The sequence below is a fragment of the Aricia agestis genome, chromosome 9, assembly GCF_905147365.1.
Source record: "Aricia agestis chromosome 9, ilAriAges1.1, whole genome shotgun sequence".
Lineage (NCBI taxonomy): Eukaryota > Metazoa > Arthropoda > Insecta > Lepidoptera > Lycaenidae > Aricia > Aricia agestis.
The window spans coordinates 13,935,349-13,947,500 of record NC_056414.1 but is presented as its reverse complement, the minus strand read 5'-3'; the positions used below and the strand labels follow the sequence as shown (position 1 = coordinate 13,947,500).

At 37.3% G+C, this 12,152-nt stretch overlaps 1 protein-coding gene across 1 annotated transcript; it reads right to left on the bottom strand.

The window, feature by feature from the left end:
• Positions 1-5,127: 5,127 nt before the first annotated feature.
• On the bottom strand, positions 5,128-6,434 carry LOC121730422 (fork head domain-containing protein FD4-like). Its single transcript, XM_042119449.1, has one exon. It carries the CDS (start codon positions 6,357-6,359, stop codon positions 5,589-5,591), a length of 771 nt encoding a protein of 256 aa, XP_041975383.1. The 5' UTR covers positions 6,360-6,434; the 3' UTR covers positions 5,128-5,588.
• Positions 6,435-12,152: the final 5,718 nt, after the last annotated feature.

Sequence of the window (12,152 nt, the reverse complement as noted above, 5' to 3'; positions counted from 1 at the left end):
TAAACATTAAGGATTATTGTAGGAAATTGAATAGTTGTAAGTTGTGCCAAATAGTAATTTTAAGTAAGGCAATATTAATTAGTATTCAACTTAACTTATTAATTTTTAATGAGGTTTTAACTGTAATAATACCAATACCAAAACTAAGAGCATTGATTTCAAGATTCGTATTCAGAGACGTTAATTTTGATGCATTTCTTGATCTGACAACCCTAGGTACGTGTCAAATCCCACACGCTCGGTATTACACAAAAAACACAACAAAAACATACCTCAAAACGGTATCGGCGAGCGGCGGCCACAAAGACCGCTCATTTCACACCATCACAGTGAACCTACGAATGTAATGACAACTATTACCGACTCACACGCAACTTTTAACTGTACAGACTCACAGATAAAGTTGAAAATTGACTCAGCAGAGACAGCTGCTTAGAAATTGATAGTAAAAATGCACGATGCGCAAAAACGCTTCGCTAATGATTCGCATAATAGAGTTAATAATATAGGTAGCATTTGTTTTTCTCGGCTCATTGAACCGCGCTATACAAATTATTACTTTGCATTTGTTTATGTTTCATCGACTGTGTTTACTTGCTAAGATAATAAATTCTGCTCACCATGAATATATTATACAAATAGCTAGGCTAGAATAATAGATTCCATGTGTAGCAGTGTCGAGCTCCTTTTACTAACTACATTTCAATTGGCTTCACATACTTTATGTATTTTTAAGAAATCCGATAGGTAGCCCGTTTTCACTAATTGTAAGTACTTACCTATAGCTTCAGTTTTTACTAACGGTAACAGGCTTATGCATTGGTAAAAACATTTTTGTCTGAAAATAATTTACGCGACTACAAAAGATTGGGATCATCAGGAATAATGAAACAGACATCTCATTGAAATATGTTGTCTTAGCCACTGATTCTCCATTTTTAACCGACTTCCAAAAAGGACGAGGTTATAATATATTCGTCTGTTTAATTTTTTTTAGAAATACATTGACACCTATAAACAAAGTCGCGGGAACCGGTCATATGCAGTCGGCACACATCACAGCAGACTGTGACACGGCAAACGAGTCGGATCCAACATGAGTCGACGTCCCGCCGAGCAGTTCCGGCGATTGTCCGCATGGCACCGCCCTCAACACGCTATAAGGGTATAGAAATAAACTATAGAGAGTCCTCAAGCAAAAACTACCACTTAAAAATCAAAATTGAAATAACGTCAGATGACTACAGAACTAAGGATAGTCCTCAGGCCAATAAAGTTCTAATTGAAAATCAAAATTATAAAAAGTTTTATTCAAAACTAGCTTTTAACCGCGGCTTCGCCCACGTTGAATTCTGAGAACGACATTATGTCAGGAAAAAAAACACAACTTTTATACATGAAAATGTCACTCAAGAACATACCAGATTTATATCAGTGCTAAAATTTTTGCAATCGGACCAGTAGTTTCAGAGATTACCTCCTACAAACTAAAAACAAACTTTTCCTCTTTTTTATGTTAGTGTAGATTGGTGTCCTACTTTTTTGAATGTGGAGTCTATACCTATTACCGTTGGTAATAGGTATAGACTCCACACTTGGTGCGGGAACTAGCACTGTAAGAAAAAGAGATCCCAAACTGTGACTTATATTGGGGAATAAAACGCGCTTGGAAACACCGTTTACCAAATAGAGAAAAAAAAATCCAAGCGGCAGCCGGCTGCCACATAACAATTGAAAATCTATTGTGTCTGCGATACCTCCGACGGAGGTGCTACAGTAAAGTTGCATAATGTAATTTTTCGGAAATTTTAGATGAAGGCCTTAAGTATGTAAATCAGTATATCCACATAAAAATAACATAGGTAGGTACAAAGGAAGAAAATTAAAAACACACTGTAAGAGCAACTTGCCAATTGCCATATCTGTTTATTCACACTCTATGGTCACATCATTTTAATTCTCGGTGAACAATGAATTGTCTCGATAGTGGCGGCTCTGGGCTTTCTGGCGACGATGTGTCTCAAATATTACTGTAGTAATAACCACTTACTTTGAGACACATCTTTGCCTGTAGGCAAAAAAATTTTTTATTGTTTAAGTAATTTTAACTTACTGCAATTTTTAATAAATGTGATTATGTATAATGTAATGCAATATATTAAAATCAATTTTAATATCTCCCATAATTATTCCGTCCAACAAGGAGATGTCAAATATGCCATGCCATGAAAAAGGTTTTTTTATCTAGTTGTAAATCCACTTTGAAAAAACTAACCTCAAATTATCTTTATGTTACATACTCCTCACAAATATTTGCTTTCTATGAGATTAGAAATGGCAGATGTTTGTTGTTACATAATGATCGATCTCTCGCCGTCACCTGTACGACCAGCCTGTAATCTTCAAATTAATATCTAACACATTTTCCAACTTTTTTCACACTTTTACATTGTAACGTATACTTATTTTGCAGTCAAGGTGTAAAATCTTCGCCGGATTTTGTTAATCACATCCGAGCAAAAAATGCTCGATAAATGTTAGCTCGTAGAAATATCATTTAATTTGATGTTCGAAATGAAGTTAGATTTTATAGACAGACTTTTTAATATTTCTTTAGGCTCATGAACAATTTTGGAGCGCTTCCACCTGGTGAACTGTCACTCGATAGACAGCTTTTACACAAAGTTCAGACGCTTTATCACGGCAATATCACCAAAATATCTCAAAATTCTTATTTGAATAAATTCAGCTACAGTTTGTTTTGTCACATATTGTGAACATGAATTGAAACACCCTGTACCGCTTTTTAAAACGAGTATAATGGATCCACAATGAGTGTGGATAGTAAATAACAAATATAACAATATTACGCCTCACAAAACATGCATTTTATTGGCAATAACACCTCAGAAAGGCTAACCGCCAAGGTTTACTTTTATAATCAAACTTAGCATGCATGGTAACTTTCGATTTCTCTATTAATAACTTTTACTATCAATTAATTTTAGTAACACCTTGGTCTCATATTTTTAACTGAAATTTTTATGCTATATAGTAACATTGCATATTTGTAGAAAATAATATGTTTAATGTTAGTTAATATACACTTTTCGCCAAAGATGCCGTAAACTTTTTTTTCGAATAATAATTTGTATAACTAGGGTTCCGCACGAGGTCAAAATTTACCAATGATTCTTATTAAATGCGCGGTAGAGTGAGAGCAGAATACAAATTCTAATTCAGGACGGTAATTTCCCGTTGTTATATATTTTTTTATTTATTTTGATATTTATGAAATTTCTCGTATTACGTTTCTCAATGCGCACAATTCTTAAAAATCTGATGTGAGTAAAAATAATATGTTCATAGCTATCATAATATCAGAGCTGGTCATGGCTGAAGAGATGTGATTATGCGTATATCACTGCCAGGTTTATTTTATTACTAAGTAGTATTAGGTAGCAAAATATTTGTCACTCACATAAATAAATAACTTATTTTATGACAATCACTATCCATGATTTATGGTGAAGTCGATTTAATCTGTTATTTATGAGTTAGTTGTGAAGATGTTTGCTGAAAGCATTATGTACAGTTGTAACAATATGCTAATATGTCATCGATAATAATAGTCTATTTGTTTAACAATATACTTTTAGTTATATGTGTAAAAAAATTAAACGATAACATTTACATATACTTGTACAAAACGAGACATGAGACATGATGCACCACCCCAAACAGCTAATAATATTTGCAGTTGACCTAACCTAGCTCACATTGACGAAATACTCAAGCTAAGTCTATAGCAGGTCCTACCCTAAGGTTACTTCCATAGATGAGAAGTTTAGTCTAGATATGCAGCCACTCACCTATCAGCGTGACTTCAAAATTTGTTGAGCCTTGTTCATAAAACTCATGCCACAATGTTTAAATAAATTTACTGAAATATAGCTTCTCATTCAACATTTTAAACAACTATAGGAAAACATAAGCCAAATGAAATGGTACCTACAAGGCTTTTGGTCCCGCGTCGTTTTACTATGTAGGCCAATTGATTATGAACCCAATTTGTATATTGAATTCACTTAACTGTATCGGTCGGAACCGAAAAGAATTTTAAAGATAAAATGCAATAAGTTAGGGGTGTAGGCCAACCTTTTCAATATCCATTTTAACAGGAAATTCTAATGGTTTTATAATGTGATGAAAAAAAATCCGACTTTATACATGTTTGCATTAAAACCTCGAAAGATTTAATTAAAAAAATATATATTTCGATGAAACTACTTGTACTAATAGTAATATGTATTCTGTGATGAAACATTCCATAAACTAAATTGGACCAAAACAGCAACCATGGGGTTCGATGACTCGGCGATTATTAAACTGGACGCAATATTACGACCTATTAGTGGACAAATGTGGGTCGTTACACCGCATTACACCGTGAAACAGACCTACACCGTGAAACAGACCACCACCGCGACCATTTTTTACCACTTAAATAACCCCTTCAAAGTACCAGCCCTCCCAAGAAGAATTTAAGCAAGTTACCCCAAATTAATTCACTGTAAAAACCATGGTAACTCGATTAAATTATAGACACCTCCGCGGTTGCCGTGCTTACACCATGACGTTGGGTAACTTGACGCTGAAGAAAAGTGTTTTGTGAAAAAGTAATCTAGTAGAAGAATATAAGCATTTATATGGTCATAACATTATATTATCGTCATGAAGGAATGCAAAATATAAGAAAATTAATTGACCTACTGCTAAATCTATTAATGCCAAATCTATTAATAATGTAAACCCATTTAAAGTAACAAGAAAATCAGGTTAAATATGGCTTGTAATAGTTTTACCCATTAGATTAGATTAAATTGCGTAGGTAATGTTTAGCTATTTCAAATGTGTATTTTAAACACATCATTGATAGTTTTGCAATTTTCAAATAGCCTACATCATACCTGTGTAAGCAACAATGTTCGACGCAATAGTTTTTTAACAATAAAACTAAAAATAGTCAATGAAACCAAATTGTGAGTATGTTTACTTTCGTTTATTTTAATATGTCCTAGAACTATAACAATTAAAAACAATATTTACATTCATATTGACTAACTATATACAAAAGCAACAAGAAATAAATAATTAACAGTTTTCATCAAAGGATGAGAAGTGTTTACTGTTTGCCCTACATTCACAGTTATTACACAGTTTTCGATAGACACATTTAGTACATTAATAAATATTATAATGATAACATATTCTACAAACACGATCAGACATACACATGAGATCACTAAAATTAGTATTAATAGCTTGGCGAACGTACCTAGTTATTGTTGTAACATTTCACAGCTTCAAATTTGCCGTCGCTAAATGCTTCTTAATATCATGTTGAACACCGAATACTCGTAGAAATGGTTCGATCTTTGAGGTTTAACACTTGTTATATAATTTTCTACTTCGTATATAATTTATTTTATTTACATTTATCGATAGTCTACAAAAGTCTTTGAATTCTGTACTTACAGCCTAGCATTGCACGAGATATTGGAGCAGGTTCCAACGGAGCGCGGGTGTCACGCGACTGGCAGCGGCGGCGGCGGCAGGTAGCACGGACGCAGCGCGTGCGCCGCCGCCTGCAGCAGCTCCGCCTGGTAGCGCTGCGCCGCCAGCACGTACGGCGACGGCACGAACTCCAGCCGCGGCATCGCCTGCACCGCCGGCATCATAATCTGCGGCGGCGACGGCGACGCCCGCGGCGGCTCCGGCTCCAGGAGCGCCTCGATCGTGAACGCCCGCCGCGGCCGCTCCCGGGGCAGCACTGTCGCTGACGTCATCTCGGGTAATTCCGCCGGCTCCGGGCTCAGCTGCGGACACATCGTTGGCGTGTACAGCGTCGCGGTCGGCAGCGGTGGCGGAGGAGGTTGGGCTCCAGCTTGACGAGCAAGAAAGGCTCTGTTGAAACTCGCGAGAGCCGCCAGTTCAGCATTCAAGTTGTCTTTCTCCCCCTTTTGCAGCTTAAACCTCTTTCTGCGCCGAAGCAGCGAGCCATTCTCGAACATGTCGAAGGCCTGCGGGTGCAGCGTCCAGTAGGCGCCCTTGCCGGGCCGGTCCGGCCGCCGGGGCACTTTCACGAAACAATCGTTGAACGAGAGGTTGTGTCGCAGGGAGTTCTGCCAGCGCTGAGTGTTTCGTCGATAATACGGGAACCGATCCATGATAAAGCGATATATCTCTGACAGCGGCAGCATCCGTTCGGGCGAGCTCCAAATCGCCATGGCGGTGAGGGAGATGTAGGAGTATGGTGGCTTCTGATCCCCGTACGACTCGCGCGACGGTCGCGGCATTTCCTCGACCGGTTTTCGATGCTAAAGAATAATCAATACTCGACACACGTACGTTCACGTCACAACGGTTCGAGGTGTGAGAAGGTACTGCGGTGTCTGGCCGGCGAGTCCGGCCCGCCCGCCGCTCGGGGAACATGGCGCGGGGCGCGAGCTCCGAGCCCGCGATTGGCCGAGTCCCCGACCAATGGAAGCGATCCAATTTCAGGTATGATGTCGGCTTTCGCTTCACTAACAAGGAATTTAAATTGATATTATGTTTATATTGCCTCCAAATATCTTTTGTGATGACACCGCTTTTTATTTAGCGTATGTAAATTACGATCATACAGAAAAAGATTTGAATTATACACCAATCTGGGCTTAAATTAATGTTATTAAAGGTGTTGCCATTATAAATAAGGCGGCTTAACTTTGTGGTTTTGCATTTCATTATTTTCACACTGTACATTACTTAACACCACAGCTTAACACAATATTATATGATTATGAATATATATCTCTAATTGTATGATTAATTTTAAGGTATTTTTAATCACTTGTCCTCTAAGGGTTTGCATCTACATCACATTCTCTGCAACACCCTAAGGTTTGGCTGGAAGATAATGCCACGAGGCATTAAGCCCGCCTTTGTACAGAAACGTGCAAAAGTTTTACATAAATAAATAAAATAAATAATATTGTACTTAATTTTAACCAGCAAATTTACGAAATCTCCACAAATGCAAAGAAATAGTTTTTTACAAGTTTTAACAATATTATTCGTGACTTTATAACCTTCCAATGAATGGTTGCCAAAACAGCTGATCTACACTAGATACAGTTCTTCGATGATCAAAGGCTCAATATTTTCCTAAATAGATAGTTAATTGTATAAATCGCTTGAGTTGAAGAAAAATTATAATATATTATATGCATTACATATAATATAATGTAGAGTTGTAGAGGTTGAGAGCTAAAAGATCTGTCTATAATAAATTAGGACTGCACAAAACAAAATTTAAACAAGTACCTACCTACCATTGTAACATTTTTTTTTAATATCAACAACATATTTTATGATGTCTGGTAGAACTTACATTATATATTTTTTTTAATTGTAAGCATGACGAGTAATCATTTATTAGGATCAGACACATAGATTTTATAATTATATTACACAAGCGGCCCGTTCCGGCTTCGCACGGGTGGACATAAGTTATATTACCTATAACGTTAGTTAAGTTTTAGTAAGGATCTCTAATCTTCTCCAGCAATAAAAATTGCCTCAGGGTAAATGTAGGTTTTCAATGGTGAAAGAATTTTTGAAATCGGTGCAATAGTTTTTGAGTTTATTTATTAATACATACGAAAATACAAATCTTTCCTCTTTCTGACGAAGACACGGCAAGACTAGTTTATTTTAGTTATTTTCACAGTAGAATGTCTTATGGTATCCTTTTATGGGGAAACGCTGCCGACATCAATACAATTTTTGTGCTGCAGAAGCGAGCTATACGCTCAATTTATAAAATGTCAGCTTTTGAATCTCTGAGAGAAAAGTTTAAAGAAATTGGTATTCTAACTGTTACTTCTCAATACAGTTTGGATAATGTATTGTATGTTAGAAAGAATTTAACTAAATTTAAAACTAAAAGTGATAGTCACGGTAGAAACACTAGAAATAGGCACAAGCTGGAAATACCAGTGATCAGACTTAGCAAAATAAGTAAATCTTTTAAAGGTCAATGTATACGCCTTTACAATAAAATCCCGGAAAACGTTCAAAATCTATCAATTAATAAATTTAAAAAAGTAATTAAAGAACGTTTGTGTGCCAAAGCCTACTATACGGTCAACGATTTCATCAACGATAGCACATCTTGGGAGTTGGATGGCTGCTTGCAAGGCTGCTTCAACATTTATTATATGTGACTTACAATTGTGTATTCATATTGTATAGATTAAGTTATTTACATTGTAAATTTTATTTCTTTAAAAGACAAATTTTCCACTTTTTTACTAAAAAGTGGCCCCGTGCGAGTTTCTTACGCCGGTTCTTCTCGCCGGGTTAGTTTCCGAACCGGTGGTAGGCAACATGTAGTTCAACGTTCTGAAAATATTTGATTCAAATTTATTCAGAAATAAAACATATTTTTTTTTATTTTTTTTTTTATTTTTATTTTTATTTTATAATAGTAGAGTGAGTAGCTGCGAGATCTCTGACTAAAGTACACTAGGTATCCCGTATCACGCAGTTTATTATAAACGAGCTTTTGCCCGCGGCTTCGCTCGCGTTAAGAAGTATTATTATATACAAACTTTCATCCCCTATTTTAGCCCCTTGGGGGTAGAATTGATCAAAATCCTTTCTTAGTGGATGCCTACATCATAACATCTAACTGCATGCCAAATTTCAGCCCGATCTGTCCAGTGATTTGGGCTGTGCGTTGATAGATCACCATGTCAGTTAGTCACCTTTGAGTTTTATATATTTAGATGAGTCTATAATAAAGGAATAAGCAAACATTACCATCTCTATAGACAATTATTATGCATTTACTAAATACCACATTATTTCCAAATTGCTTAAATCCTAAAAAATACAGAAATTATTTAAAAAAAGTTAAATTTCACTTGAAATAAGAATCGTCTCAGCCAGTTCCACAAAAGCACATCCGGAAAAACATTGCTTTTTACTTCCATTCGTACAGAATAAAACCAAAAGAAAAACTCGACAAAAACCAGTTGTCACGAAAGTTTAAATTCGGAACGACACTGTTGAATGAATTTGTGGATTTCTCAAAGGTGTTTGAACTTGGAATCAAAAACATTACAAACGGTACTGTATAGCTTTTTTCTCCTTCGGAAAAGTTTTTTAAACTAACTTCATAAATGGTGGTTATCAATTCGACCATACCGGTCGAATATGCAATATTTCCAGAACTGCCCAGTTTCCGTATAAATATTACTTAGTCTATGTTATCAGCGTCTGAACTCTGAACAAATGTATGTATGTATGCACATGTTTAAGTTCGCACATAATGAATCTCTCCGGAACTACTTACAAGTCTACGATTTGGTTTTTTTTTGTTGTGCCTATTAGGTATTTTTCAACTTAAGGAATACTGCAAATTTCATCAAAATCAATTTAGTGGTTCTTGTGATAGGGAATTTTAAGTACAATTTTAAAGACCGTTTTATTTTTTTAAGATACAACTTGTTACAATTTAAAGAAAATAGAGTTCCGACTATAGTAGTTAGCTATGCAAAGCCAACTTCTGTAAACGATTAGAAAATCTACATATTTCTAAGAAATCAAGTATACATCTACATATTCTTTTACTATTCGGCTATAATATTATTGTTTTTAACAAGTCAATAAGTAATAAATAATAATAATACTCACCACACCGATTTCGGTGACGGTGGTTCGGTGATCAAGCCAGGTACGCAAGACTAATTTTATAGTGCACAAGTGTGTGCGCAGTACACAAGAGCACTCTCTATTCCTTCACTTTCATAACCCAGTGGGACGGAAGACCGACACGACTGGCGAGAGATCAGGCGCAGGACCGACTTTTTACATGCCCATCCGACGCATGGATCATCTTACTTGTCAGACAATCAGGTGATCAGCCTACATTGTCCTAACCAAACTAGGAAATAACATATTTACAACGCGGGAATCGAACCCACAACCTGCGAGTCGAGAGCCACGCTCTTAACCATTAGATGACGGAGGCGTTAATCAAGTCAATAAATAATATTTTGAAAGCCAAGTGGACGTAAAGCAAAGTAGAGTTCTGCAGGTGGATAATTTGGAAATGAGAAAATCCTTTTAAGGATTTTTAACATAAAAATTAACTATCTACTCTAACTCTAACTATCTGTCGGCGGCAGTTGACGGCAGTTGACGGCAGTTGACGGCAGTCGACGGCAGCCGACCGCCGACGCTTGCAGGGGACCTACCACGACCTTTCCTAAAACGATCATGTTTCCAAAAATCTTTGTTGTAAGATTACAATAACATTACCGTACTCACTTTTTAAATACAATTTTACTAAAAAACAGTACAAAATGCAAAATATTGTTAAATCCGCTGTGAAATATTAACTTTTTTAAGATCGCTAGCTTGACGTTAAAGTAATTATTGCTTATCTGTCAAACGGTGTCGCTTAGTAGAGGTGGTGGTAGGCCCCCAGTTGTGACGTACCGCCTAAAGGTAAGCGGCCACAGGTCGGTATCATACGCAACGGACGTCTCGCATCAAACGGATATTTTTTTCACAGTACTTCCGCTGAATCGGCAGCGTACGGATTATCGAATAGCCTAGTTAATGAATTCTCAAAAGGGGGGTGTGGATGGAATAGCCGAAAGCAGAAATTTTGACCTAGAAACTTTGTTTGGACTAATTTGATTATAAACATACTGTCGGTAATCCGTATGCTGCCGATACAGTGGACGTACTGTAAAAAAAATATCCGTTTGATGCGAGACGTCCGCTGCGTACGATACCGACCTGTGGACCTTTACCTTTACGCGCTAAGTCACAACTGCAAGCGTGATAAACTGTCGACGGCCGCCGTCGACTGCCGCCGACTGCCGCCGACTGCCGCCGACTGCCGCCGACTGCCGCCGACACGTGCCGTCGTCTGCCGTCGACTGCCGCCGACACGTGCCGTTCGTCTGTAAGCGCTCTAAGAAGACTTCATAAGTTATTGAGTAATAGTCGATCAACTAAAAAAAATGTATTCCGAGAAGTATAAAAAACTTTTCGTTCAAATTCTTTTGAACTTTGTTGTTAGTAGTGTAAAACACGTTATAAATGTAACTATACATCCATTGACCAATCAAAAACTAGCGCTACTACAGAACCCTATATTGCGCGTGGCCCGACACGCACTTGGCCGGTTTTTTAAATAGTATCAAAAATTTAAATAGAAGAGTGAAAATATACATAATGAAATTTAACATAATATTGAGAATTTTTTAAAATCCTTTCTTAGCGGATGCCTGCGTCATAACATCTACCTGCATGCCAAATTGCAGCCCGATCGGTCCAGTGGTTTGGGCTGTGCGTTGATAGATCACCATGTCAGTCAGTCAGTCACCTTTGAGTTTTATATATATAGATTATATATATTGAATTTCCACGCATGTGCGATAATATTCTTTTTTTTTTTATGAAATAAGGGGGCAAACGAGCAAACGGGTCACCTGATGGTAAGCAACTTCCGTCGCCCATGGACACTCGCAGCATCAGAAGAGCTGCAGGTGCGTTGCCGGCCTTCTAAGGGGTAATAGGGGAGGGTAGGGAAGGGAATAGGGGAGGGTACGGAAGAGAATAGGGGTGGGTACGGAAGGGAATAGGGGAGGGTACGGAAGGAAATAGGGGAGGGTAGGGAAAGGAAAAGGGTAGGGGATTGGGCCTCCGGTAAAGTCACTTACTCGGCGAAACACAGCGGAAGCGCTGTTTCACGCCGGTTCTATCGTAGGTAGTGTAATAAGTCGAAACTTTTCAGAAGTTTACTAAGTACTGCGTTTATTGTAATATTGAACTAGCTGTCCCGGCAAACGTTTCTTTGCCACATAAAGTATTTCGCCCGTATTATTTTATTGAAGTGACTAAATAAGTAAGTCACCATGGCAACGTCTATCGCTGTCCCGTCGCACAAACAATAGTCGCCGTCAGTCTCGAGTTGTAATAATTTACTATTATTTATTCAACAAATGCACTTATCAATATAATAAGTACCCAGTAGCCGATTCTTAGATCCACTGAATATGCATATAACATTTGGTTAAAATCAGTAA

Excerpts from the sequence above, each read along its gene's own strand:
- LOC121730422 (XM_042119449.1), bottom strand. The coding sequence starts at position 6,359 with ATGCCGCGACCGTCGCGCGAGTCGTACGGGGATCAGAAGCCACCATAC.